At 46.3% G+C, this 27,679-nt stretch overlaps 1 protein-coding gene across 11 annotated transcripts in view; it reads right to left on the bottom strand.

Annotated features, from left to right (window-relative positions):
* DNM1 (dynamin 1) overlaps nt 1–27,679 on the bottom strand; it is a 64,927-nt gene that overhangs the window by 16,648 nt on the left and 20,600 nt on the right. For 6 of the 11 annotated variants that reach the window (XR_003994434.1, XR_003994435.1, XR_003994436.1 and 3 more), the window contains exons 2-15: nt 26,167–26,240; nt 24,858–25,007; nt 23,608–23,811; nt 23,276–23,374; nt 22,407–22,567; nt 21,308–21,450; nt 21,089–21,224; nt 19,887–19,954; nt 19,149–19,287; nt 11,153–11,239; nt 10,880–10,950; nt 10,377–10,428; nt 9,156–9,167; nt 7,795–7,908 (exon numbers count right to left, since the gene is read on the bottom strand). Coding sequence is in view for 8 of the 11 variants with exons in the window: in XM_030506716.1 (XP_030362576.1) it covers nt 7,795–7,908; nt 9,156–9,167; nt 10,377–10,428; nt 10,880–10,950; nt 11,153–11,239; nt 19,149–19,287; nt 19,887–19,954; nt 21,089–21,224; nt 21,308–21,450; nt 22,407–22,567; nt 23,276–23,374; nt 23,608–23,811; nt 24,858–25,007; nt 26,167–26,240 (1,510 nt within the window). In the remaining 3 variants the exon portion in view is untranslated. Of the gene's footprint in view, nt 1–7,794; nt 7,909–9,155; nt 9,168–10,376; nt 10,429–10,879; nt 10,951–11,152; nt 11,240–15,944; nt 16,084–19,148; nt 19,288–19,886; nt 19,955–21,088; nt 21,225–21,307; nt 21,451–22,406; nt 22,568–23,275; nt 23,375–23,607; nt 23,812–24,857; nt 25,008–26,166; nt 26,241–27,679 lie in introns of all 11 variants that reach the window. The other 5 variants (XM_030506718.1, XM_030506711.1, XM_030506713.1 and 2 more) reach the window with 3 other exon arrangements.

Below are 27,679 nucleotides of genomic sequence, written 5' to 3'. Positions count from 1 at the left end.
TACAATCCTCGTAAGATATCTCCCTCATCTGTAAGAAGAAAAATCAGGCAAAACTCTCTCTCAGCAGCAGAGTATGTGTTATGCAAAATGTGCATGCTGGCTGTGAGTTAATCTGCAGAGCCATGAGGCCAAGGAGAGGTAGTGAAGTGGCAGAAGTGTTTAGATTGGCCATAATAAACAGAACATGGATGCTCAGTGCTAGGAAATGTTGTAGGCACAGAGCTAGTTACCCGTAATCAGGGCTGCTGTTCCCAATGGGAGTCACGCTGCTTGCATGGAGAACTGCAGAAAGAGATGACTGCAAGGTACTTGCACAGGCAGGATAAGTGCCAGAGGATTACTCTCCCGCCCCCAGCACAGTGCAGATACAGCCAGATGGCTCTGTACTTTGCATCTACCAAAGAAAGAAAACACACATGGCCAAGGAGGAGACCAGGATCCATCAGACATTCCAATTGTGGGGCATGAAACACAATAGCTGGAGGGGAAAAAAAAAAAAAAAAAGGATGCTGCAGTTGCAGCCTGATGTTGCAACATCCTGATTGCGGCCACACATCTCCTGATGGTGGCTAAATCCTAGAGATTGGTTTGGGTCAGAGACAGCAACGGTTTCCACTATGATCCGAATTATATGTAGCAATCTTATAGGTAACAACCTACAAGAAGTTCACAAAATCCAGCAGGCAGCAAGCCAGCCTGGCTTAAAGCATCTCCTCCATTCAACTGGGCTGCCTCAACTGCAGGTTACATTTTCCTCCTCCTGGATATATGTGAAGCAAAGCTGACAGATGTATGTGTGGGCTCCCCTAAGGTTGGGAATTGGCACTGGCAATACAAGAAAGTAATTGGCAGCATTATTAGGTCTCAGTTTGCTTTTGGAGCACAAATAAACTAATTAAAGGTTTCCCTGTAGCTGTTATGACAAACACCTTTTGCACAGAGACAAGGGTCTGTGGATATGAGAGAAAGAGCACTGCCATTGTTTCAAATGGTGGCCATGTGAAATGGGGAGAAATTCGTCCTGCTTGAAGCTCTTAATCTCCTTTCCTTCTTGTAAACAAACCTGCCCCAGAGATGAGGGGAGTTTCGGCCGGATTGTTTGTGTTAAACACACGCACGGCACTTTGGGAACTCCTGTAATCAAACTCCACTCGAATGGAAAAACATTAACATCATAATTGATAACAACACACTGCACAAATTGATGTACATTACAAGAGCATTAGGAAGAAGTCTCTGTAAAACTGGAGTATTTGAAAGCAGTATTGAAAGTATTTGAGCATTTTAAGTTGAACCACCCCCCATTACTGACCACTTTCTGCTTGTCTTTGCAAAGAAAACGCACGTTAGAAGAGCTGTATTTTTAAGCTGTGATTCTCCCAGGAAGCCTTCATCATCCCATAACACACATGCACCTTGAGGCCATCTTTCTAAACCACAGCCCACCTGCATCACTTTTACCCTCAGAGCACAGTTTACCAGACACTGATCACTGCTCCAAGCAGCTGCAATGGCTTGTTTACATCAGAAAGCCCCATTGGTTTAACTTAAACAATACACCCTAAGATTTTAAGCTGATTTACTTCAAAAAGCTCTGTAGACATTAGGCCTGGCCTCATGTGATTAATCACAGCCATCACTGTTGGCTTAGTAAGCACAGCAAATGGTAATCAACTCACCTGCACAAAAGTAAAGACTATTTACATCAGCTGAAATAGCTGTGTGGTTCAATCTGCCCATGAAGTGCAACCCTTGAAAGCCATCAAAGGGTATATGAGAAAGCACGGGCAGAAACTGAGTCTCTTCAGAGAGTCCACAATGCTCAAGACTCCACTGCCATGACCTCCCTAAGGTCACAGCAATGCTCAGCAGCCTTTGCAAAGGACAAACAGGCATTTCTTCCTACACCAGTCCCTGTGCCAGGGATGAACCGCCCTCAACGATTTGACTTGCTTTGATGAGGTGAAGTACAACACACTTGCAAAGTGTTGCACACCACTGGGAAATGGAGAGGGTTGGTTACTCTTCCCCAGCGCATGGTTAGAGCCAGAGTGGGAGCTTTGGGCATTCATATTCTTGGCCACAAATCCTAGCTGTCCACCAGCATGTCCACAGGAGAAGGGGATCCTGGAAAGGGAGGCGTGCGGCACACATAAAGCCCTCTTTATCCCTGCAGCACTGAGGGAGAGAGGGAGCAAACCGCACGGGCTAAGGCTAACATCTGGAATCGTTACATGGGAGCCAAGCGCCACAGAAAGCGACAGCATTCCTCAAGTTTCCATGCGGGGTAGGGAACCTTCCTTTCCCCCCGCGCAACCCCATCCGTCAGCCGGCTCACTTCCTGCCAACCTCCGGCCTTCCCAGCAGCCAGCAAGCTCCTCCCTCGAGTCTAGTTAGCTTTCCACTGCCACGTCAATTGAGGCAGAAGGACAGAAGGGAAGCAAGAAGGGAGGGAGCAAAAACCAGAAGAAGAAGGGAGGGAAGCTCAGCAATGCCAGATATAGTGGGGGGAGAAGAAAGAGGGGATGCGGATTTGCTCCTGCAAGTAGCTGGAGGTGAGCTGCAAAGGCAACGGGCCAAGGTGGGTCAAAGGACCCTTTTGGGAAGCAAAGGTTGGTCCTGTTTGAGCTTTGCTCTGGACATCAGGACAGAACGCGGCAGAAGGAGGTGAGGGTGCATGGGGCCTGGGAATCTTCCCACGCAGCTCCATGGGGAAGAAGAGGAGTTGAATGAAGCAACAAGTTCTGCACACCTGGGCGACAGCCAAAACTTCACAGCATTTCCTCCTCAGACAACAGGAATTGATTTTTCTTTTTCCTCTCTTTCTATAAAGGTGCAGCATATCCCAGGTGGAAACCAGGTACCAGCCTGACACCAGCACTGGAAGAGGAAAGAGCTTGGAAGCTTGTTCCAGAGCGGAAACCTGCAGAGAGCAACACTTCTTCTTCTCAGCTGCCAGAAGAGGATGTTTTTCCAATCAGGACTTGGACTTTCTTTCACTCCATCTCTGCCCCCAAAACCCCATCCCAAAAGCATGGAGGGGAAAAGGACTAATGGAGCTGCTGATAGCCGGAGAGCAGATTGCAGAGGCTCCACTCCGTCTGCCCAGTGTTCAGACTACCTGTTCAGGACTACGAGATTGTACAGTAGTCTGCACATTGGTTAGGCTGTGCTGGGATACACCTCACAGTGCCAGTGCTGCACGGGGACAGCATCACCTGCACGGCAGAGGGACATGCTTGGAGAGGGTGGGCTGCGGGCAGAGCTGCATGTAAAGTTCACTCATCCCTCAGCCTGGGAGGATATAACCCTTTGGAGCCATGCTTGATGATCACTTTTACCTGCCTGTCCAACCAGCCTACTCACAACCCTCTTCTTCCTCCCTCCATCTCTTTCTCTTATCCCCTTATTTCTTTCAGTTCCATGCACTTGTCCCAGGGTAGCTGTGTTCAGGGTGGCTTGTGCTTCACATGCTGAACTTTGCCATAGAATGCAGAGATAAACACACGGGAGTTACAACCACACTGTGCTTTGCTACCTGAGAAGGCAGGATCAAGCACAGAAAGGTGACTGGAGAAAGGGGATTTCACATCGTAAAGAAAGCTGGTCATTAATATAAAGAAAACCCCACAAAGGATTGAAAGTTGAAGGTATGGATGCTCTGGAAGTTGTGTTTGCTTTGATGTTTGTCTGGAAAAGAAAGAAGAGAAACAGTGAATGAAAGCATACGTGAGGACTGATTGAGTAAGGTACTATCCATGAGAAAACATGCACTTGTGAAAAAAGATGAGTGAATGAATGAAAGAGCTCCACAGAGGATGTAAAGAAAAGGAACATGTTCCAGAGAGCACCTAAGAGTAGTGTGAAAGCAGGAGAGGAAGAACTTCAGAGCAGACCTGCTCCTGCAAACCCCTGGCTGCAGCCAGACCCATCAGCAAGTTTCTGATCATTTGTGGGCATCAAAGACAAAAGGATTTCTGCCACCTGGGCTGGGCCCCAAGGACACAGACTGTTGGGGGTATGTGTATGTGTGTGCAGTGGGGGGACAATCTCAGTACTGATCAAAGTATTTATTTTTAAACTAGAATTGGGTACAGCACATTGACAGGTACAGAATAAGCAGCTATCTAGTGACTGCCAATAAGGTCACATTTTCCCCAGGACAGGAGAGAATACCTTTATGCTTCAAGCAAAAGCAAATGCATGAAGACTGAGAAATCAGAGGAAGAGCTCAAGCACGGCTGTTGCAGCAGGAATTAACATGATGTATAAAGAATATGAAGCATCCCCCACGCACCTGAAAGTACCTAAAACCCTGTGCCCATCCCTTCTGCACACACACAGGACTCAAATGCTCTGACATTGCATGCAACACATACTTCTACACAAGCAAATAAGGCCGTAACCTTCTCATCTAGTCACCTGTTCTTACAAGTCCCAGCCTTCTAGTACGTGATTTACCTGAGTAAGGACAGAAGGTCCCATCTGTATTGTACATTCACACAAACTCCCAAAGGAACCAGCAGGTATATCCATCTACCCAGCTGTGCAAACACTCCAGCACAGCCACTCCAACAGATACAGTCACCCTTGCAGAGCAGACGATGCAGGGGACCCCTCCGGCAGGTAGTAAGCTTTACTAATAGGAACCACTGAGCACAGTGCTCCTTGCATCTTGCCTACAAGGTCCCCATCAGCAGCAGCTCTAGCCCAGCTCACAGACCCTCTTTTCCAGCAGGCAGGAAAGCCCTGCAGAGAAGTGGGCACTGCGCATTTCGTAAGGGATTCAGGCAGAAGGACTATTCAAATCAGCTTCTTGTATTGTGTCCACTAAGGAGCTTGCTGAGCAGCTATCCTGTGTGCTGTGCTGCTGCTCCAGCCCTGGGGACACTGTGGCCTCTCTTAGCAAAGAAAATCTCACTCTATATTGCCAGCGGCCAGAGCAGGCTCCTCCCCATCTCTCCTTCCCACTGCTGGCTGCAGCATGATCCCACAGGGTTGAGGAGGTGCAGGCACCTCAGGAGGGTCTCCAGGTCTTGGGAGGCCAGCTTTCTGTGGGGCCGCTCTCCATGGGGCCAGCGCTTGACTCATTGAAAGGAGACAGGAAGACAAACAGAGCCCAGGAGCACACACACATGCTCTTGGCAGCAAGGCAGAGTGGGGAGCCAACTTTCCACCCCCGCCTGGTCTGCTCTTTCCTTCCCCTCCCATTCTCCCCAGCACACTCCTTCAGGCCCCTCCAGAGCATCCACAGCCACATATCCCTGCTAACATGTAATGCTGGGCCCTTTAAGACATTTTGAGTTTCAGTTCCTTTCTTCAGAGCAGAAGAAAAACAAGCCAGCACTGCGGAAAGACTGGTATTTCACTAATGGGGTCCAGATGTCTTCATTCCACAGGCTCCGGGTCCTGGCTTGCAAAACAGGGCAGGGAGAGGCTGTACCCCAAATCTCCCCAGCTCTAGAGGTGCCAGCCTAGTCTTCACCCACCACGCACCTTCTCACCCTGTTCCTTCCTCCATCATCACCCACAGCTCTGCCACCAGCACTTCCATCCACACCAGATGGATTCAGCTCCCTGTTCATTCCCTCTGGAAAGCTGCCATAGCACAGGGGAACTGGGACAAGAGAGCCCACAGAAGTGCAGGGTGGAGCAGACAAAGCCTCCCCCTTCCTCCCAGAGCTTAAGTGAAGAAAGATCATGGTGTACAGCCTTTAAAAACCACACAGGAACATTTCAGGAGCTGTAGAGGACATGGGTCCTCCTGAACTGGTGGAGAAGGAAAGCTCTGGAACAGCCATGCAAAGATAACCCTGTCTGATAGAGGACCATGCACTGCAGACAGCTCTTTGGGAGGGAGCCAGCTCTGTGCAGGACTGAGGTTTGGGATGGGAATCCCCATCCTCAAAGCTTTCCAAGCTGCCTTTCAAACGCACTGACTTTTAGCCTAAAACAGCTATGGAGTCCAGGTGAAAGTTGCTTCCTTTTGCCCTCACAACAGCCAGTGATCGAGGAGTTGAACTCGGGGAGGAAGCAAGTAAAAACATGCTTCCCTTTCCCCCCTGCTCCCACTCCACTGAAGACAAAGACTCCTTTCTCAGAGGCAGCTCAGACCTCATCAGCACTGGTCCTGTGGTGTTTCAGGGACTGAGGCTGGCAGAGAAGTGTTTTCATTAGGCAGCTCTACCTCTTGCTATGCAGAAGGAAACAGTGCAGACCTCCAGTTGCTATTGACCCCCAAGGCTGCCCTCCCTCAGGAGGGAAGGGAGGTCTAATCCCCATCCCAAGCAACTGGAATCTATCAACAGTTTATACATCCCCACTGTAGCCCTCCCTCCCTCCCACTCTCCAGGGAAGAGCAGGGAGTTCTGATCATGTCTGTAATGCAGATGTGGCAGCTGGCTTTGATTAAACTACTTGATGTTTATAACCACTCGACCTGCATATGCAAACCTAGAGGAAAGTGAAGCCTCCCCAAGCAGCTCTGCATGCAAGGGCAGGGGTCTTATAGCAGAGACACACTGATTTAGTGAAAGCCATTTCAGTGCCTGGTTCTTTAATTAGGAAATCACTGCCTGCTCATCCATAGCAGCACAGCAGCAGTCTCTATGCAGAAAGTGATATTTAGAGGCTGATTCATCACTGGGTTTGTCATCATTTCCACCTGCTGAGAATGAGACAGGCCCACTGATAGGAACTAGACAAGAAGCCAGCACTAGCTGCAGCTCCCAGGCACATTACTGTGTGCTCAGAACACCTGAGGGACACAAACCACAATAAGAGGCAGAGCAGTGTCTTCATTTGCAATCAGAAACCCCCATCAACTCAGAATGCATGATTAAATCATATCAGACATTTCCCATTCCCCTCCCAGCACATTGAGTGGGGCTAACCCTTTCGATCATGTTCTTACCAAAACCATCCAGCTATTCTCTTTTCAAAGTCATCAGAAGAGACAATTAGCTACCTTTGTTTTGCACAGGAAGCAACACACTGTTGACAATGATAATTTCAGTTGGGACAATTCTGTCTGCTTAAATAATTTCCCACTGAAGCAGAACAACACCACAGCACATTGTAGAGTTGCTTGAAAACCCTGAATATTAGGGATTCTGGCATGTTCCTATCAGTGATATTCCACACATCACTGTACTTTTGATCAGCAGTACTCTAACCATTCACAATTCAGACAATTTCACACACAATGCATGAATGGCATGTTCAATATAGAAGCATTAAAGAAAGACATTCCTGCTTTGCAGGTTTAACAACTGAATCCTGGAGAGGTTAAGTAATTACTCCAAGTCAGGAGAAGCCAGCATCTGAGCTGCAGCTTCAGGTCCACAGCTCCTGTTGCTATACTCAGAAAGGAGATAGCTTTTTCTTCTTGTGACCAGGAGAGATGCAGGAAAACCTCTGTCATACTCCTTCAGGAAACTCAACTCTAACTGTCCCCAAGATACTAACAAGTCCAAATCTTGGAACTAACCCATCAAACCCTTACTAGCAGCTGCCACAGCAAGACAAATAAAGGTCAAAGTCATTCCAAGTGTCTGTTAACCTTCTGCTGAGCCAGAGCTTCAGGCACAGATGTTACTCCTTGTGCATCAAAAAAAGCCACATTCACATCAATTGAGAAATGCTCAGCAGTGCTGAGACCACAGAGCCTGGCCCAGGGATAGTTTCAGCTTGTGTCACAAGCTGCAGACAGTACTGAGAAGATTCATCTGTAGCACCCAGTGAACTGAAGGCCGTATGCTCATCAAGGCACAAGATTCAAGTTGTGTTACTCACCTCATCATCCTTGTACCAGGAGAGGTTCTCCGCTGTCAGGACAAACCAATACTCCTTGGAGCCACCCTTCATGATCCCAATGTTGTTGATGGTGAGCCAGCCCTTTCGGATGACCTAAGGGGGTGGAAGCAGTGAGCATTAACACAGGCCCTAAAAGCCTGGCTTTAGGTGACAGAGGAAAGACCAGAGGGTATCCCTACACACAGAGTAGTATGGAAAGACGAGGAACACCGTGCTCTCTGCTGCTGCCAGAGGAGCCCCCCACTCAACTGGCCAGTGAAGGTCTTTGCCTCAAAAGGGCCAGGAATAGTATAAAAAGGACGCAGGAAGGAGCCTGGCAGTGCTGTGCATTATACCCTCTGCCAAGAGGAAAGAGATGCAGGAAGAAGTGCATCAAGAGTGCCTCGGATACTGGCAAAACCTACAAACACCAGATCACAGCAACACACCCAGAAAAGGCCATGCCTAGAGAAAACCAGGATGCCAGCACACCTTTGGGCACACTGAGCATGTGGAGTGCTTTACTCAACTCAGGGGTTGGGGCAAGAAGAGATGGGCAAGCAACCCAGAAAGAATTGAGTTTAGTAAAAGGAGACACTAAATAGAACAAAACGGTGCATCTGGAATTAGTGCCCTGGACTTATGCACCCAGGTGTTTGAGTAGTCATATTAATTTAGGGCAAAACAAGTTCCTTTTAGGTTTAGTCTGTAAAGAAGCCAGGCTATTACTCTCTAGGGGACTCCAGTTCACCAAGTGCTGGTTTAGAGCCTCACACATGCAGTAATCAAATGCAAGTATGCATCAGCTTAAATGCATTAGCTTTTATGTCTATTAGTGCACTGTTAATACCCAAAAGCATCTGCATGCATTGTGTGTGTACCTTGTTGTATGGATGTGCCTGGTGAAAACGACCTGGCTTTCAAAAAACCATGCAACTGCACTGGATATTAGCAAGTTGCACTGTGTTAGCAGCCTACCACAGAGGTACACGGTCCTTTTAATTGTCAATTTATCCTATAAAGGTAAACCTAGGGGCATTGGATCTTCATTTTACGCCTACTGTTAAGCTCGACATAGTCCTATTCTCTCTATGGACAGGAGGGGGCAGTGAAACAGAACCACACATCCGTGGATTACTGCTTTTCATCTCCACCCCCTCACAAGATGTACCAGCAGTTCTGAGTTTTGCCTCAACATACTACCTTTCAACCTCATTTCTGCTTCACCTGTGTCTAGTGCCAGCTGCCCTCCTCTCCCCATTCAGCAGCAGAGGGAATAATTTGTTTATGCACTGTTCTTGCCTTCCCAGATGCAACATTAATGTTCATTAGCACACCCTGCTGAGTGGCCTTCTACTCACCAGGATCTCATCCTGCAAAGGGGAACCATAGCAACAGCAGCAGAGCAGAGAGCAGGAGAGGAGCAAAGAGAGGAGAGATTGTTACTAGGAAAGCTGGAGCAGGAGGAGAGAGGCTCAAAAATAAAATAAACTGGAAGCTGGTACCAAATCTTTTACCCCAGGTGTTAAGAAAAGCAACCCCCATCCCAAAATAAAGTCTGCTAATGGGAAAGCCAAAGCACTTTACAGGTACATCCAGAGTTTACCCTCTGCACTCTTTTACACTCAGCTCTTGTGTCAGTTGTACTGCAGAGGATGGGGTTCCTTACAGCTGCTCCAAGATCCCATGGAATGGATGGTTGGTCAGCCCAACCTGCTGACCTACCTGCCTGCCAACACTACTGAAACAGTCTGAGTGTTTATGTGCAGGGAACAGTGGTCAAACATATTATAAAGAGGATGGATGTCAGGAGTGAATGTCTTCAAAAGGACTGAACAAAAGCATTTGCTTCCATTCTCTATGAAGCTTCTTTGTTTCTACAAGATCTTCTAGCCTTGCCATGTCCCCAGAAAATCTGGGAGAAAGTATCATTAGCCCCTTTTCAATTGTATTCAGTTGAGTTCTCTTACTCCTTACAGTTCCTGAAGGAATAGGGGAACTCCTCCCCTCCGCTCCTGCCTTCTCCTATGGGTGTGTTCTCATACATACCCCGTGCAACCATGGCTATAATCACCCTTTGTCTCCCCATACAGAGATTTAAGTACTTCCAGTGAAGTTTTCCAGAAGAGAGTCCATAAACTCTCTTGAAATCCCTTTCCAGAAAGTAGATACCACTGGTGAAAGAGACAACTAGAAAAGACAATTCTGTACTGCAACAGTTCACACCTAGTGTTCTGTACCCCTCACTTCAACAGAGGAGTTAGCACAGCCAGTGAAGGGGCTGAACTAACAGGGATTTACACAACATTAACAGGGATTTCTACCAGAAAAGCAAGACCAGAGCTTGATTATCAAGCATCATTTCCCTCTACAATACTTGCCCTCTATTGCTGCTACATGCTCAGCTCTTCCTGACTGCAGTGAGCCTAAACCAGCATCCTCCAGGTATAAATGGAGTTTGATGAATAAAAAAAAACAACTTAGAGCACTGCTGCATCCAGCCCAGCACTTGTCCACCTGGTAGCTTCCAGGTAGCAAACATGCCCTTCTTGCAGCAGTGAAGGAGATGGAACTTGGCCTACCTGGTTGCCAGCTGCCTTCTTCTTGCTCATCTGGCTGCTCCTCTGCTGAGCACTGCAAACAACAGCAGAGACATTCAAAACCCCTCAGGCTCTTGATCACCTGAATCCTGCTCCCATCAGATTGCTGCTACAGTGAGTTCATGCACCTCACCACAGGCTTCCAAGCCTTGATAACCCAATCTATTTCCATCTGCTCTCTCAGACTGGTCAACTCATCACACTCCCATCTGAACCACACTTGGGTCACTAACCCTCCACAGCTTCTGCTTCTTTCTCCCTGGCTCAACCCTAATACTCTTAACTTCCCCTTCTACACATCCCTGTTCTCCTTCCCAGCCTTGTAATACAGAGCCACTGAAAACCAAGAATACTGAGAGCTGAGCCATACTTTGGGACCACAGCATCTGCACCAGGGCTTTTGCAACCCATTTACTGGAGCAGCTATAGGACAGAGCCACAGGAAACATGCAGACAAGAGGAGGCAATAGGCTGTGGGTGCTTACTTGGCAAAGCCAATGAAGTCCTCATGGTTTGTGTTCATGTAAGCCAGCTCGATGTCTATTAGAAGCATGACCTGCCAAACAGAGGCACAGAGCAAGACAGACATTAGTGATTGACACTGCTAATAGTCAGGGACAGACAGAGCCCTGTGCATCGTTCATCTGACCAGCCCTCTGCAGCCAGACACCCCTTGGCTCAGTCTAGCCTAGACTGTCCCTTCAAAGGTGTCCCCACACCTCCAATCTCCCCTCTTACACACACTCCTGATCCCCTACCTGATCTTTGGTCCTGCCTTCTCTCTCACGGATGTGAGTCGTGACAATCCTCTCCATCTCCTCACGCAGATGAGGGTATTGGCTGAGCTGCAAGAGAGAGAAAACACGTGCACATGGGAAAGGGAGGTATGAAGTGGGGAGCAGCCCCCCACATACATGCATGCATACATACACCCTGCAGTCAGCTATTTGCAAGGGAAGTTCCAGAAAGCTGGACTTGCAGAAAAATTTTCCAAGTTCCTGGAGGTCTGCTGGGGGCAAAGTTCTTTCCCCTCTTGCTTTGGGCTTCAGGACAAAAACCTTTTGCGCTCTTGCGGCAACCTTTCTGCCTCACTGGAGGCCTGCTCCTAACCCACCACATTCTCCTTGGCATGACACTCTTGATAAACCCCAGATGTAAATGCTCATTGTAGTTGGCTAAGGAAGTGAATGGTCTGTAGCTACAACCTGCTAAATCTTATGAAAAGTCTCCCTGGGAAGTGAAGTGGATTTCAATCCCCATTTGCTGAGGCTCTATGTGAAAGCATCTCGCTATCTCCATCAACATCTGCAGCAGAGACAGAGGATCTGACCAACTCAAGGTCTTCAAGAAACATTGCTCTAAGCATCCAAACTGCTTCTACCTGCTCTCCACCTGTGTCGGGGCAAGATTACAGAGCTGAGGTCTGTATTCACATCGCATCTACACCACAGTTTTTGCCATGGTACTGAAGAGGAAATCCTTCTACATCCCTGCTCAGACAGAGAAGTAGAAGGACTTTATGAGCTGTGGTTCAAAAGAAGAATTATCTACAGATCATATATGAGACACTGCCAAATCAGCACCCTTAAAGCCCTCTGGGTTTCACACAGCACCTACCTACTTGCTTACATTCATAGGCCTTTAGTGATTTCAACAGCAGTAACTGTATGCTTCTCAGGTCAGGCCTAGCATAGGCAAATGAGATTAATCCTCCAGATCCAGGATCCAGCCTGTTCTTCCTCACTTTGCCTACCCCCACTAAATCATTTCCCCCCATTCTTTTCTTAATATTACCTCCAACTTGACTATAATGTCAAACGGCATTTCCTAATACCAGTCTTTTATGTCCCCTTAAGGGATAAAAAGGGGGTATATAAAAAAGAAGTCTCGTTTGCCTATGATCTATACTGCATTTGTTTTGTTCCTTCGATTTACATGAGAGAAGCTTCTTATACTGGTTTGGCCTTTTGTTCTTTATACATAAGCAGTTAGAAGATGTTAGAAGGAACTGGCTCAAAGTGTGCAGCATCACTACTGGAAGCCAGAGCTGACACTAACCATCAACATTGCTAACATCTGATTACAGATAGTCTCAAACCCTTCCAGCACCCTTGCAGTCAGGTAAGTCGCAACAGCCTGGAACTGACATTGAGCACTAGCTTCGATGCTGCCCATTTTCAAATGTGTGGTTTGTTTTGAATGCCAATGACCCTACAGAGGCAGGAAAAAACAAGTGGAATTAATGTTCCCCACCACCACCTTCTCTTGAAAGCACAAACTGGGTGTTCTCCATGATCCTTATGGTTTAGGCAGCTGGTTGCTTCAGAGACACACAGGCAAAGCTTCCTGTTTCCTTTGGGGGGTTGGCAAAGGATAGATGGGCAAGTTATGTCAAACAAAAACAGGAAGTTGGAAAACCTCTAAGCAAGTCTCAGCTTCTTTGCTTCAAATTAAAAACAGTCAAACAAAAAACACATCAAACCTTCCCCCTTCCACCCCACTCCCAACCAGTACAAATGCACACAAAGTGCAAACCAAGTTGTGGTTTACTCCAAACCCAGGTCCAAATCCAGCAACGTTCATGTGCAAAAATAAATTGACAGCATCAGTCCCCATGCAGGAGTTTGCAACCCCAAGCATGCACAGGAGAAGCAAGGGTGGGCAAGGGAAGAGGACACAAGCAGCCACAGGATGTCACACCACCAGGGCACATGCAATAGGGCACAGAGGGGCAGGGAGTTATCACCAGCAGTACAAACAGCACCCAGAAATGCCATGACTCTGAAAGACAGGAGAGCAGGCGACCCTTCAAGGGGTTCAAGTCTGTCAGCCTGGGATCATGTCCCAGCTCAACTGGGTTTTCAATCCTGTTTTAGCTGCATTTGCCTGTTTAATCAAAACACAAGCTTAGAGCCCTCTTTGAAAACCAATTTGTCCCAATGTTCCTTAGTTCCCCTCTTTGCAGATTCCAGGAGACCTTGCCAGCACACCAAAGAGCAACCTTTAGCTGAAAGTTGCTGACTTGCAAGATCTTCCTGCACTTGTGAGATGCTGCAGTGCAGTCTGGCACAGAAGGTTCCTGCTTTTGGAAAAACACTGGCTAGAACATTATCCTCCTAAATGGAAGGTCTTACATCTTACACCAGCTTTCTACTGATTTTGGAGCTACTCTCCATTTAACCAACTGGAAGCAGCTCAGAATCAGGCCAGAGAACAGCTGTCAATGGCTACTTTCTCTTCAGCTCTCAACTTTGTCTAATAGTCAACTGCAAATCTCTTTCCATGCAGGAAAGCTGTACTTTTGTAGACAACAGATGGGTTTGCCACCCTCCGTGTTCTTTATTGATAGTCCCATATTATTCCATCGATGCAGCTTTATCAGCTGCACATACAAAGATTTCCTCACCATCTGGGGTGAAATGAAATAATTGTGACACCACACAAACAACACAATAGTTCAGGACAGCAACAAACCAAGGCTACGGGACTGTTAAGCTAATTCAAGAGGTGTTAGCCCAAGTGATCTTCCTTTCAAGAAGCCTGGCAGGGCTTCTAGTGAGTTTATAGGTTTGGTTTTGTCATCTGAAAGGCAGCATCAGTCCACACCACAGCAGGCTGGGTATTACCTTACAATTAGCATCAGTCCTCAAGTAGCCTTTTCCAGGTATCTTCCCTAAATAGCACATGCTCTTATCCACATCAAGCAGGGCTATAACATGCAAGATAAATATTGCAAATTGACTAATGCCCTTGTGCTGTTACTACCTTATGCCATGAGACCCCATCTCAGGCTGGCTGCTATCCTAAAATGGTCTATGGCAGTTCCCTTCTACTCTTTCGGGAGGAGACACAGGCAAGATTAACCTTATCACTACATGCAGACGTTTGACTTTAAGCACTACTAAAGCCTTTCTTTTACTTTCCAGTACTGTTGCTACATATTTCCATTCAGACCGTTATTTCACATCTTCAACATTTACCTCCCTGGTCTCTCTGCCATTTATTATAGCCATTAGTCTCCTACAGCGTTACTGCTACTATCACCTTCCTTACAGCATTATCTTGGTTGCATCACCTTGGAACATCCTCATGTGGTCCTCCACCATATCACAGATTAAAATCCACAGCACAAGTGGGTATCCGGCCATTCTAATGACATGGTCCAACAAAAACTGGAATTCAACACTCTTGGGGTTTACATGATCCTTCTCCCTCCCCACCCAGAGCAGATGTCTCCAGCCAGATACAGAAAACACTGCAAACAACCAAATCCATCAAATAAAACCCACAAGAGAAACAGGCTGGAAAGGAGTTACTCTGCTTCACCACATCAGCCCCCACAGTCTGGCAACAGCAGGACTTTGCAAGAGAGAGACTGGGCAGAGCCCAGGGCATGACAAAGATGTCACCTTCTTACCAGAGGCAGTGGTGAGCTCTATTCCTACGTACAACCAGACCTTACGAGCTCAGCTCTTGCCTTCACTCTGAACTCATATCAATTCTTATCTTCCTCTCCTTCCCAGCTTAGGGGTATACATTGGTGAGTCTGGCTGCAACCCTGGAAGAAGGGAACTGTAATTTTCAAGCCCTAAAATAACCCATGAAACAGCTCTTTCCAACTCAGTTTCCAGAACATACTTCTCTTCTGCCACAGATGTTTCTGGCTCCTCACTGGTGTGTTTAACACCAATTGCCACAACTGCCTTTTTTTTCTTTAAGGAGGCATGTGGTGCCCTCTCCTGGAGGAAACCAGCCTGGGAAACAAACCCACTCCTGCCCCAGCCTCTAAGCAGTATTTAACACCTTCCATGTCACTGGGGACAGCTTCCCTCTCCACTTACTGCTGCCCTCTCCTAGCCTAAGGCTTCACCTCCTGTGCTTCACAGCATGCAAGGAAAAGTATCCACACTACCTCCAACCGAGCATAGTTCATGGAGCAAGAGAGCAGCAGGAGAATGATGCAGACGGTGTAATGCCTGGAAAAGCTTTTCCCCAAGTCATCTTCTGTTGACCCTGAGTACCTCTTGCAGAACATCTTGCACCTCAAACTTTCAATTGACTGTTGGTTTGTATATGCTACTGCTCAACATAGCTCTGCAGACTTGATGAAACCTGCAGATCGCTCGTGCTGGGGGATGTGAGGGCTTTTCTGGCTTTTTCTAGGGTATCTGGATTTTTTTTAAGGGGGAGTCTCACAAAAACCAAGACATTCCAAATGTGCAGGCAGTGGCACAGAAATGGGGCTTGCAAAGTGACTCACACTGAGGTGTATACTACAGAGCCAGCCAGAGGCAAAGTGCGTGCTGGAGTAATCCACTAGATCCCAGCTCACTTCTCAGCTAAAGAACCCATCAGCTGATGCCCACTTCTCTTGGCCTGCCTTTAAACTGCTCTTACACCAGGTTGGTGCTTTCTTTTAGCTACATCTTTATACCCATTATCTCTCTCTAGGTTTGCTGGAGTTCCTGAGGATGCGTGTGGAGAAAGAGCATGGAAGTGTGTGGGAAAGGAGCGGGCATTGACCTTTCTTTGCATGTTTTGGTTCTTTACCTTTTCGCTACACTTTCTGATGGTGGATGTGAGCTCACTCACTACCATATCCACACACTTCAGACTCGGCTCCTTCAACTTCTGCACCTGCTTTTTCACTATGGCTTCAAAAGCGAGGTCAGGCGTGAAGAGACCCGTTCTGCATGGCAGGGGCAGGGTGGGAGGAAGCAACAAGGAAGAAGAAAGCGAAGCAGAGAAAGAACAGGAAGGAGGAAGAAAGAGAAGGAAGGAGAAGGGAAAAGAGAGAAAACACAAGGCAAAATGAGAAGTGAGATTTTTGGTTCAGTCCATTAGTTTATTGAACCAGGTGAGCATTGCTATGGGGCCTGTGCACTGCCAAGTATCAGGAGAGTCTACAGGCAAATGGAAGTGGCAAAGGTGAATGAGGTAGGAGAGGCTGGGCCAGTGAAATGGTGAGCTGTCAAGAGCAAGATGAACGGATGGAACCCCCCAGGGATCAAGTGATCTCCTCCTGAAGGAAAGCTTCTTTGGATTTTATGACAAAGCTGCTTGCCAGCGAGCCACTGTCCCTCTTCCTAGAGGCTCACCTCGGCTCATTTCCCTTTGCTTCAGGCATTCCCCTTCCCTTCCCACCACAATTATCTCCCCTTCATGTTTTCCTTATCCTTATCTCCCCTTCCCTGTGCAGGAAGCCAGCACAGGAGCCAAGTTAAGACTTGCTAAGGTCTGTCACTTGCATCTTGCTGTAGAACTGAACTGAATTGATGGCTCTCAGTTGCAGGGATTCAGACAAACTGCTCCACTTACGGAGCATATTTCATTTCACTTCACTCACCTTCCCTGCAACATTAACTTCTTCAGAACAGATGTACCCAGTTATTTAGGAAAATGCATACATTCTACAGGGCATCCACAGCTATATAGAGCATCCATTCTGCCCCAGCTAAGCTGTAGCATCAGACCTAATACAGGCCCGTCGAGGTTTATAAGGAAGTACTAATTTCCACTGATCCTGAGTGGCCTGTATTCACAGTGGCTCCACTCTGAAAAAGCAGAAAGTCCATAGAAACTAAAGTTACTAAAATATGGCAAAATTAATTCAAGACTACTTAACCCAAAGAAATTTTTCAGCACATCTTTAACACTTCACAGCTTCTACCAGGATGCTCTTTGTTACACAGACCTTGTTACTTGTTTTTCATCTTTCACATCTCTGTGGATAACACCTGCAAGACCCCAAGCAACACTGCTATTAAAACACCCCTCAGCACATAGGATAAGACCTACAACTAGTTTGCTTTTTAAGCAGCCAAGAGTTGGAATATGTTACAGGATTCAGCTTCACGCAAGGGTCTTTCTCAAGGTGCCAAAAATGCCTCTTTGGAGCAAAACAAGGGCATTTCCAAAGTTCACATCCTCTGACTTAACAACAGTTCCTACTAATGCAGTTACCCTGCTAAGCTCAATAAACACTGTTTTCCCCACCAGACGTGGAAGGCCCTGCACAAAACCAAGTATCTTTAGCAAATCAGTAGCTTCCAGTACCTGAATATCACCTGAATCACAATATTTGCTTTCTTCAAATACAAACCTGTAGCCATGGCTACTAGAGCACACACTAGCACTGAGGAAAACCATCAAATCCATAGCAGTAGGAGCTGAGCTAAAATGGAATGCTTTAATCCTGGATCTGTGACACTTCCCCCCCACCCCTGTGGCCTCTTATTTCCCACCCTGCTACCCACCACCCGATCACTTGAGGAACCTGCTGCTGTCAGAACAGATGGTCTATCCTGAAATTATCAGTAAAAGAGGAAACAAAAAGGAACAGTGAAAAAAAAAAAGACGTGGGAAATGGAAGGAAGGATGCAAAGAGAAAGAATGAATGGGAGATTTTTAATAGCAACTGAGGGATGGAGAACAAATCAAGAGAAGCTTCAGAGGGCATGGAAAAGGAGGGCCCTTCTGATCCAGTTAGCAGGCAACTCTGGATACTTGGCAGCCTGAGGGCCTGTGCTTACCTGTCGCCAGGCTCTAATGGCAATTTTCTGGGTGCTCCCCACAGTCACACACCCCAAGAGATGACAGCAGGAAGGAAAAAGGAAGCTCCTCCAGCACTCTAGAAACCTGAGCACTCTCTCACTGCATCCACTTTGCTTTCCCAGTCTGTCCTGGGGGGCAAAGCACGTGCCTGCTTGCCTGAGCCCTTCTGCAGAGGCTCTTGGCTCTAAGGACTAGGCATTTCTCCAAGCAATGGCAAGTATGACCACTTGGGCACCTTTCCCCACCTTTGCAGAGGCAGGGTGTCAGACTCTCCAGACACCTCCTGCAATGCCCATTTACCTGCACCTGAACAGCCAGTGGCGATTCCAGTCTCCAGTGCCCATACCATCATCCTAACTGAGGTGCCTTTCCACCAGCACCCAGCCCTGCCTGAAGCAGCAAGCCATGGCTGAGAGGAATGGCACAAGTCATTTTATCTTGCTGCCTTTCAACCCCAACAAAACAAGAACTGCCATATCCAAAGGGCAGAAGCAAGGCAGGTTCCCTCCCTCAGCCCCAACAAATGCCAGTATGGATCCCAAAGAGCAAAACCTGAAGCCCTCTCTCTGAGATTAGGAGGACCACGGAGATTGATGGACATTTCTAACTTGCTTCTTCTCAGCCATGTGCTGCTCTTCCAGAACAGGGTAATGGACCAAGCCAACCAGAAACCAAGCCAAACACCACAGGAATGGATCCCTGCAATACAGCCCACAGCTATAACTGCTGTATCGTCTGAAGTTCAGCCCCATACTTGTCCCCAGCAGCATCCAAAGGCTAGTTTGGGATAAACCCTCTCACTTCTACAAGAACAGAGGGGGCAAAATTTAAATCCCAGTTTCTGCCTTGGAAAATAAACCCAGATACTAAATTTAAAGTCAAATGTGGCCACATAAGAAATACCCTTGGTTTTAGAAGGAATCAAGAGTTATACTGCAGAAGGGTGGCAGGGACATCTCCAGCACCCCTCAGCTCAAAAAGGCAGGGAGCAGGGCCATGGCACATGTGCCACAGCACTTCCCTTCCTGTTTGGCTTGTTGGCTGGATGGCTCCAGGCTGGTACCGCTCAGGTCTAGTCATGCTGAGGAGGTGGTTAGAAACACCGAGTGTGGCTGCAGGCAAGTCCCTGCCCAGGTCACAATGCTGCGCCACAGCCAGCGAGCGGGTGGAAGGTGCCAACTCCATGCTGCCTCTGGTTACCTTCTTGGTGCACTGTCTAACAGTATTGATTAACTCCGAAATGACCATGTCCACGCATTTCAGGCAAGGTTCTTTAATCTTCTTCACCTGCTTTTTCACAATGGTCTCAAAGGCCATGTCGGGTGTGAAGAGACCGGTTCTAAACACCCAGGGTGGGGACAAGAGAAGGCAGGAGGGGGAGAAGGGGCAAGGAGAATGTCAAATCGTTACACACACATCTTGGAGCAGGCACCGCCATCACTGACACCCGGCACGTGGGGCTGGGAGTGAATGTCACATCCCCTAGGACAAGCCCTGACTGGAGTCCATGGAAAATGGGGAATGCTTGGCACCTCACAAGAAAGAGGTGCTGAAGGCAAAAGCTGGACAGCCATGGCCAGGCCACCATTTCACCTCAGCCACCAGGACATTTTAGTTTTAACTAAATGAAAGAGTAGTGTGGGCTGGCATCCCTCTTTCTATTCTTTATGTCAAGACACAAGAAGGAGGGTGAAAATGTCTTGTCACCAAGGCAATTTTACCTTTTAGCCTTCTGCGACTCTCACATGGGAAGAGAAAGCAAACTGACTTGGATGATTGTCCCTACTCCCAAATTCAAGCTACTGGAGTGGTCCAAGGAGGTTATCCCTCCCCTTTGGCTGACCTACCGTACCTCTGAAGTCTTCAACGCCATTCAGAAGATCTAGAGGTATTTAAAAGGCTATGCAGCCAGTGATCTGCCTAGTGCGTGATACATGCCTGATACCATGGATGTTCTTGATGGCATAGCTAATCTCCCGCCGCAGCTCCTTCTCATCAAACTCCATCTGCACCAAGAGAGAACTTGATCAGAATCTGTCTGACACTTATTTGCGCAACCCCAGGATACACAACACAAGAAGATGTCCCACGCCAGCACTGTCATGTGACAGATATTAGCCCAAGTGTTGGATACAGAGTCCAGCCCTAAGGCTTCTATTGCCAATGCAGACGTGCTGGACAAATAGCTGAGGGCCTACATTTACAGATGTCAAGCCCCAGCAGCTCTCAAGGAGCTTTGCTGAGATAAAGCAATCTGACTGAAGTACTAGATTGCTTCCTAAAACACACTGTTTTTTCTCCCAAGATTCAGCCCAAGATCTTGGAAGATGTTTTTTTCAGTGAACACAACAAACAGATTTACAATTCACATCCAAAAATGTATTATCAAATACAAGGCAGGCTCTTGTATTTCACCTAAAAAGGCCTCATCTTATTCAAATGCAGAAAAGAAAGCAAAATGCAGGACTGGAATGATTTGGCTCTCAAGTCTGTTCCAATTGATATCAAAAGAAGTCTTTCTGTACCACTTCTGATCAGGTTAGTGCACTTTGCTATCCAAGAAAACTATAATTCGATTAAAATCCTCTTTAACTGTTATGATAGTAGAATAGTTTCTCTACTGTTCCCACCTCTAGGGGGACAGACAGAAGTAATCCCAGGTGTATCTACATCCTCTTTCCTGCTTCTTGCGTACTTATTAGGGCAACTTTAAGTCTAGTCTGGTGCTCAGGATCAAGGAAATACAAGTTTCAGCACCATTCACACTATCTGAAATCAGTCAAAGCTTTGACACAACATATCTGCAAGAACATTCATTGATTAACTACTGTTTGTGTTGAAGTTATTTTGCACATATAATTTAGCATTTAGGAATTAAGAAAAAGAAACACTGTCATTTAACTAAGAAAATTTAAGTTCTGTCACAAGGATGGGGACTGAGGCAAAGGGTCAGTACTATGGGAAGGCTCTAATAAAGGAGACAGAATAAGTAAGAAAGCGATAAAGGGAAGAACATGAAACAAAGCAGTCAAAAGGACAGACAGATTATGAAAGATACCAAGAGGAGTCAGGAGACAGAAGAGGTAAAAGACAATAGGCAAGATGACAGAGTGGATCTCAACAGCACAGGGAGGCAGTACCTTCACCAGCTCAAAGGGGAAACGCTCATGGAAGATGCGGTTAATCCTAGCTCCTCCTGACAGCTCATAGGTATCAATTTGGTCTCCAGAGCCTTCGATGCGTTTCTCAAAGTCCACAGCAAACTGCTGGACCATCCTGAAAGAAAACAAAAGGCATTAAGCAGAAGTCATGGCTGAGCAGTCGTCTCCAAGGAGGGACTTGCCACTGGGGCCACTTACTGAAGCAGAGCTTTGGTCTTGCGAGCAGGGTCATCAGGGCGGAAGTTCTTGTACTCCTCCACCTCCTTCTCAATGGAGAGAAGTTGGCTTTGGAGCTTGTTGCGCAGCCCTGGCAGGGTGTCACGGATGTGGTTGGTCAATTGCTACACAAGAAAAAGGTTTCAGATGATAATAAACCTCCAGGTGGTCACTGGGGAGAGTTTGCTACCTCCACACCATAAAATAAAAGAGGAATGCTCCTCTCTTCTGTGCTCAGTCCTTCTGAGTGGTCCTAATACGTCTATCCCAGGACAGATACCAGTTATGAGTTGTGCCTATCCTGCCTCTCCAGCTCCTACTTATTGCACCCCTCTACTCATCACCTTCATTTTACCTTCTAGTCAGGTACAAAACTCCCCTTCATACAAGCCTGCTGTCTCCCACCCAAGAATAAGCTTTACATACAAGTATTAGCATTTGCTTATACAGGTAAAGACTATCCCAGCTTCAGATTAGCAAACCACTGACACCATAGTGGTTAAACCTTTTTTCAACAATAAACATCACAAGGCAAGGTGGAAGGAGCCAAAACCACTGATGAGGCTCTAATAAGAGGGTTTCCACAGAGCACAGCTGTCAAAAATTCCAGTTTGAAGTATTTAAATAAGGAGGAAAAAGAACAAAGCAATTCTTCACTTAAGGGAGCAGAGAGGGAAGCAACAATAAGTTGCTACTGTACGAGACAGGAGACAAGATAGCCTTAATAGATGGGAAAAGGACTACCAGTATCACATTTAAATCAATCTTTGCAGCTTACTGTTAGGTACAGAGACCACTGGAAATTTAGAAGGCATCTTTTAGCTTAACCAGAAAGACCTTGCATTCTGATAGTGTAAATGTGCCATGAACCAACTACTGATCTTGCACTGGTGTTACTGAGAGGATAAAGCAGTGCTCTGCCTCTGGTGTGTTAGCTCTGTAATTGACCTTAGTGTTTTTCACTGTATATCTGTATAAATATACTTGTATATTTATACAAGTCAGGCACTTCCATCTGAGAAGAGCCCTGATGGTCATTCCTGTGCCATAGTGGGCAGCAGTTCTTAGCTGTTGACAGTACCTGGTTCAACACTTTCTGCAGGTAGGGGGTTCCCATGCGATCAGCCATGTGTCTGTAGGCCGGATGGGAGAGAAAGAATTTCCTCTCTGCAGCCAGAGCTGCCTGAATGTCCTTCTTGCCATCAATGTCCTTCTGACTTCTGTTCACTACACCAATGTAACCTGTAAGAGCAGGGTTAGAGATCAGATGGATGCAAGGATGAGAATGTAAATGGGACTCAGACTGAGAAGGAAGTTACCCAGCTGGCAGCACTGCAAAGGGGGAATTCTAGTAGCAACATGTTATTAGGAATTCATTGGAAGAGTTTAAAACCAGGATTTCCTCTGAATGGCCCAGGCTCTGATGGTTAGGGATGCAGGACAAAAATGACTATGCGACTGAGAATTAGCTTATTTATTAAGTGTTCTCCCAGTCACAAAGCATACCCCAGTCTCATTCATTTCAGACTCTTCTGTTAAAATCCTTAGGATAGGTACTTCACTATGGCTAACACAGCACATACCGTAAGCCAGAATTATTTCATCTGATATACTATAGCAATTGCATTCTAGATAAAAGATGAAGAGTCTTTTAGACAGGAGGTCCATCTTTGCAGCTTGCCTTATTAAAAGTAGTAAAGAGAAAGTAAAGACCAGACCATAAGGCTGTGCTTCTGCTAGGACTACATATCTAGGTACAAATACCTAAAAATCTCCTATCAGCAGGGTGACCAATCCCTGACTTTTCTCAATTCCAGCTTGAAACAGAAATGGCTTAACAACTTGTAACAGATATTGCAGGAAGGGGATGCACTGGAGGAAGGGATTGAGTCCAGGACACCTCACACTGGGAAAACAGAGGAAAGAGATGGTGAACATGAGGAAGCATACCTCTACGAAGCGGAAGCAATTTATTTTCTAATACATCTCGTGCATCAGTGCCTTCATCCATAAGATCCAGCTTAGTGATGACTCCAATAGTGCGTTGCCCTATGGAAAAAATAGGCATATTTTACCAAGCAAACAACTTACTATTTTCCTCTGCTTACAGAGCTGACAGGTTGCCCAAGCTCACACTACCACCTCTCAGAAGAATGTGTGTTGGTGAAGATACAATCCAAGACGACAGGAGCTCACTGCTACTGGGCTGATCACAACCAAAAGGTAATAGAAAAAAATCAGGTCACTCTCTAGTAATGTCATGCTAAATAAGAGATATTTACCTTGAGGATCCACCTCCTTTGCAATCTTCAGGGCATCAGAATTGGCCAAATCGGAGTTGGCTGGAGATACTGCCAGGATGAGGCAATTCTCTTTGGTGACAAACTGCATGAGCATATCTCGGATCTGAAACTCAATGTCAGGGGGCTGGTCCCCTACTGGGACTTTTGTCATACCCGGTAGATCCACCAAGGTCAGGTTCAGGACTAGACATAGGAAACAGAAGATAACACAAGGGAGTGTTGAGATAAGAATGTTCTGGTCTATAAGTAAACACCTGTAGCTTTAATGTCTCAAATACATAACAGGCATAACAGATGCACACACAGAAGCACACAGCTTTCTAGTTCTGTTACTGCTTAGCAAAAACTAGTTGCTATTGTTACTAGTTGTGATTGTCAATGTCATCACATTTTCCTTTAAATCACTTATTTTCACCCTGGTCAGGAAAACTGTGTCCTCAAAGTCCTTCCATATAGACTACACTGAAAGGGAAGGAACAACAGTACTTTTTTTTCCACTTCATAACAAAGGCTGGGGAGTCAGAAGAATTGGTTCCACACATTAAGAGTTGTCCCTAGTATTGAAGAGCTCAGTCCTGCCACCCTTATTCAAGGGAGGCTCCTGTCAAAGTCAGCTGGGCCTTCTCCTGAAGGACTACAATATGCAGCCCTATACAACTGTTTCATAGTCTTGCTGAGAGAAAAAACACAGCACTGAGCTGCTACCTTCCAAAAATACCCAGATAGTTGTTCACATTTAAAGAGATGGCAAATTTGGGACTATGTCACTCCCTTGTTTAAGAAGAATTCTTCCACTGAGATCAGCAGCATTTGACATAGGCACTACCCAGAAAGAACTATACAAGGTACATATTTACATGCAAACAGAAGTGCTCTTCAAGAAAGCCACTCTCCCCATTTCTTTGCCCAGTAAAGCAGTATCAGGAAGCAGGGAGAGACAGCAGCTCTTCAGTGTAATGCCCATACTGACGGAAAAGAACAGCCTCAGGAAAAAGCTTCTGCACAGACATCAGTTGTTTCTGCCAGCAGTCAGATCCTTCAGCTGGCAGACAACCCTCTTTTAGCAGTATGTCAAGGACTAATGGTTTCACACAGCATGGCCCAGCACATGGAGATTAAAGTCAAAATCAAGCACACTCTCCATTTCACCTCTGTTTTGTGCCTACTTCATGACAAAGCAGCATCCTGCCTTGTCTATCTGCTGACTCAGATGCTGCATTAAGACTCACCATGGGGAGAGTAGACTCGAAGATTGATGGGCACAGGGGAAATCCCTTTGTTGGAGCCAGTAACACGATCTGTTTCAGCCTCAATCTCCAAACGAACCTCCTCAAAATCAGTGAATTTCTTTCCTTTGCAGTGTAGGAACTCGCCATATTCTATTTAAACGGAAGCAGAGAGAGTCAGAAATAGTCACTGAGGTCAGAGAAACATTCAGAGTGTAATGAAAACATCATGTCCCTAAGCAAAACAAAACAAAACCACAGTTGAAGAGATGAAATCTGACTTTCCCACTAGGGAGCCTTTCCCACTAGGACCTGCAGGTTGGCACTGCAGTCACATTATCTGATCAACATCAGAGAACTCAGCTGAGCCCAACATCTTCACAATCCAGCTTCTGTTCTCAGCAGAGGAGGCATCCTCACTTGCCTTCATTCAAGCAATAACCCAAGACCTTCTCTGGTAACACAAAACAAACTTAGCATGCACCTGCCTGCAGCAGTGACTTCCGCAGCTCCCATGGGAGGTATCTTGGTACAGGAAAGTTTGGACTAGGTCTGTATTAAAGTGCTGGGGGTAAATAACAGTCTTTTTACATAATGAAAACAGACTTAAGAGGAAAAAACGCCAAACCTTCTCTTGACATGGTTTTGAGCTGGCTGCTGGTTGGGTTTTTTGTATGTGCCAGTCCTTGACTAGGCTAACCAATCCAAGAACCCTCTGTTTCCATTTCAAAACCTCTTAAAAGTCAAATTGTCTCCTTACAAGACAAGAGGACTGCTGTGGATAGATCGAGTTCACCTGACAAGAGGAAAAGGACCTTGAAACATTCACTTGTCAACTCCTGGATGAGATCTTTACTTATGTGAAGGAGAATCGTAATGAAGATATGCTGCAAGCAAGTAGCAAAATCAGTGAACTCTGTAGCCTTCCTTCTCCACATCCCAGCATTCTCACGCTGGGGTTTTCAGTACATTAAGTCTTCTCATTCCCTTATTTCAGTAGATTAGCAGCAGGGTGATCTGCCTCTTTGGTCTTACACTCAAAGTCACAGCTGGAAAGGACAGTTGTGATAAGTGTATGCACGGAGCCTCACCTAATAAATTAGAACAAAACAACCCTAAGAAGCATTTTGCTTCTGAACACTTCATGCATCATGTATTAAACAGGTACAACTGGAAACCACCTGCAGGTCATTTTTACTGCAGAGAATTCCAATTTACTTCACAAACACACACACTGCGCAGTGCCACTGATCAAGTAAGTCCTTTCTCAGACAGCAATCCAGCTGGATACACAGGGAAGGTGCTCACTTACCTGTGCTGGCATTCACCAGCTGCAGGACCAGCGGGCGTCTGGTTACGATGCCAGATCCACGTGGCAGAAAATCCCTGCAATGAAACAGGAAGTTTCAGATGAGTGAATGATTGTTTCCTTCCCTTTTCACAGCTTTTCTGCCTCTATAAGCATACACGGATACTAACAGGGAGTCTCAGCCACAAAAAAAGTTTAAGGCACTAAAAACCAAGTGCTTCTCCTCAACAAGACTTGAGCTTGTTCTGAATAAGCTTATACCCGCAGCACGTTCCCTCTAATCCTGTAACAGCTACAGCTCCTTCAGCTGAAGTTCCAAGTTCACCAACAAGCTCATTTAATGCAGCACTCTCTACTTTGGAAAGAAATAAATCTCTTTTATTAGCAAGAAAAGGAGAAGTTGAAGCAGAGCCCCAAAACCAGTGTACCTCCTTTTGACCATAGTTACCCAAACTGCAACAAAATCCCCCATCCCCTGCACTTTGGGGCTTCAGAAGACTCCAAATTGCTCCAGCATGCAAACACCATATGACACATCTTAGAGAATAAAGAGCAGCCAAAGGCTTGCCTCCACCCAGGGTTTCTCTTGGCTAACTGCTCACGGCATAAGTATTGCCAAGGCAAAAGCAGTAACAGCTTCCTTCTATACTAACAAGAATCCTGAATTTTTGTGTACTTCAAGACATTTCAAAGGAAGGAAACCTTTCACTATCCTTCTCCAAATGCTGACTTAGCAGCCACAGCCCACAAGTTCTCCTTTGCTTTTGCTTTTTCCAAAGCCAAGCACTTTGAGCACACTGAGACAATACTTCAGTTATTGATCTCCAACTTGCAGTATCAAATCCTGCTTTACTGGAGGAAAAGCACCACCTGAGTTTACAAGCATCAGCTCTCCAGGGATTAAGATTCCACTCATGTTGTGCTCCATGTTTTCCTGAAGCTTTCTGCTTTAGCCAAAATCCTGACTTCTCTGCTGTCCTTGTCACAACTACTAAGGCAAAAAAGCAACACAAAGGCACATGAACACAGGGGTCCAGCATTATAAAAGGAAATCATCCAATTTCCTGTGGTAACTGAAGTAGCTCCCAGGCTACTCCAAGGAGAAAAATCCTCACAGAAGACAAGAAGAAAAATCCTCACTAAATCCTCACAGCAGACAAGACAACAAATCCATTAGACAAATTCCGTCACCTAAATCAATAACCTTAGTGCTGCTTTAGTTCTGAGTGAAAATATGTGCAACCTGATCCCTAATATCAGAAAATGAATGTGCATTCTTATCCACAAACTACTGGGAGGAACACACAGTCCAACTTCTAAGTCTTCTCTACACTTGACTCCTATCAGGAGTTGCAGCCAGAAAGTGTTATAGAAAAACCACAGTTGATGCAGCATCTCCCCATTGTATCCATATTATTGCCTTTTCTTCACTCCCTTTCCTTCTAGAGTCTTTTGGACAAACGCCTTCCTCCTCTTGCTCCAGCTTTTCAAACCATAGACCCTAGAAAGTATGGAT

The sequence above is a fragment of the Strigops habroptila genome, chromosome 15 (assembly GCF_004027225.2).
Source record: "Strigops habroptila isolate Jane chromosome 15, bStrHab1.2.pri, whole genome shotgun sequence".
Classification (NCBI taxonomy): Eukaryota; Metazoa; Chordata; class Aves; order Psittaciformes; family Psittacidae; genus Strigops; species Strigops habroptila.
The sequence above is the reverse complement of the archived record's forward strand: the minus strand, read 5'-3'. Positions and strand labels throughout refer to the sequence as shown.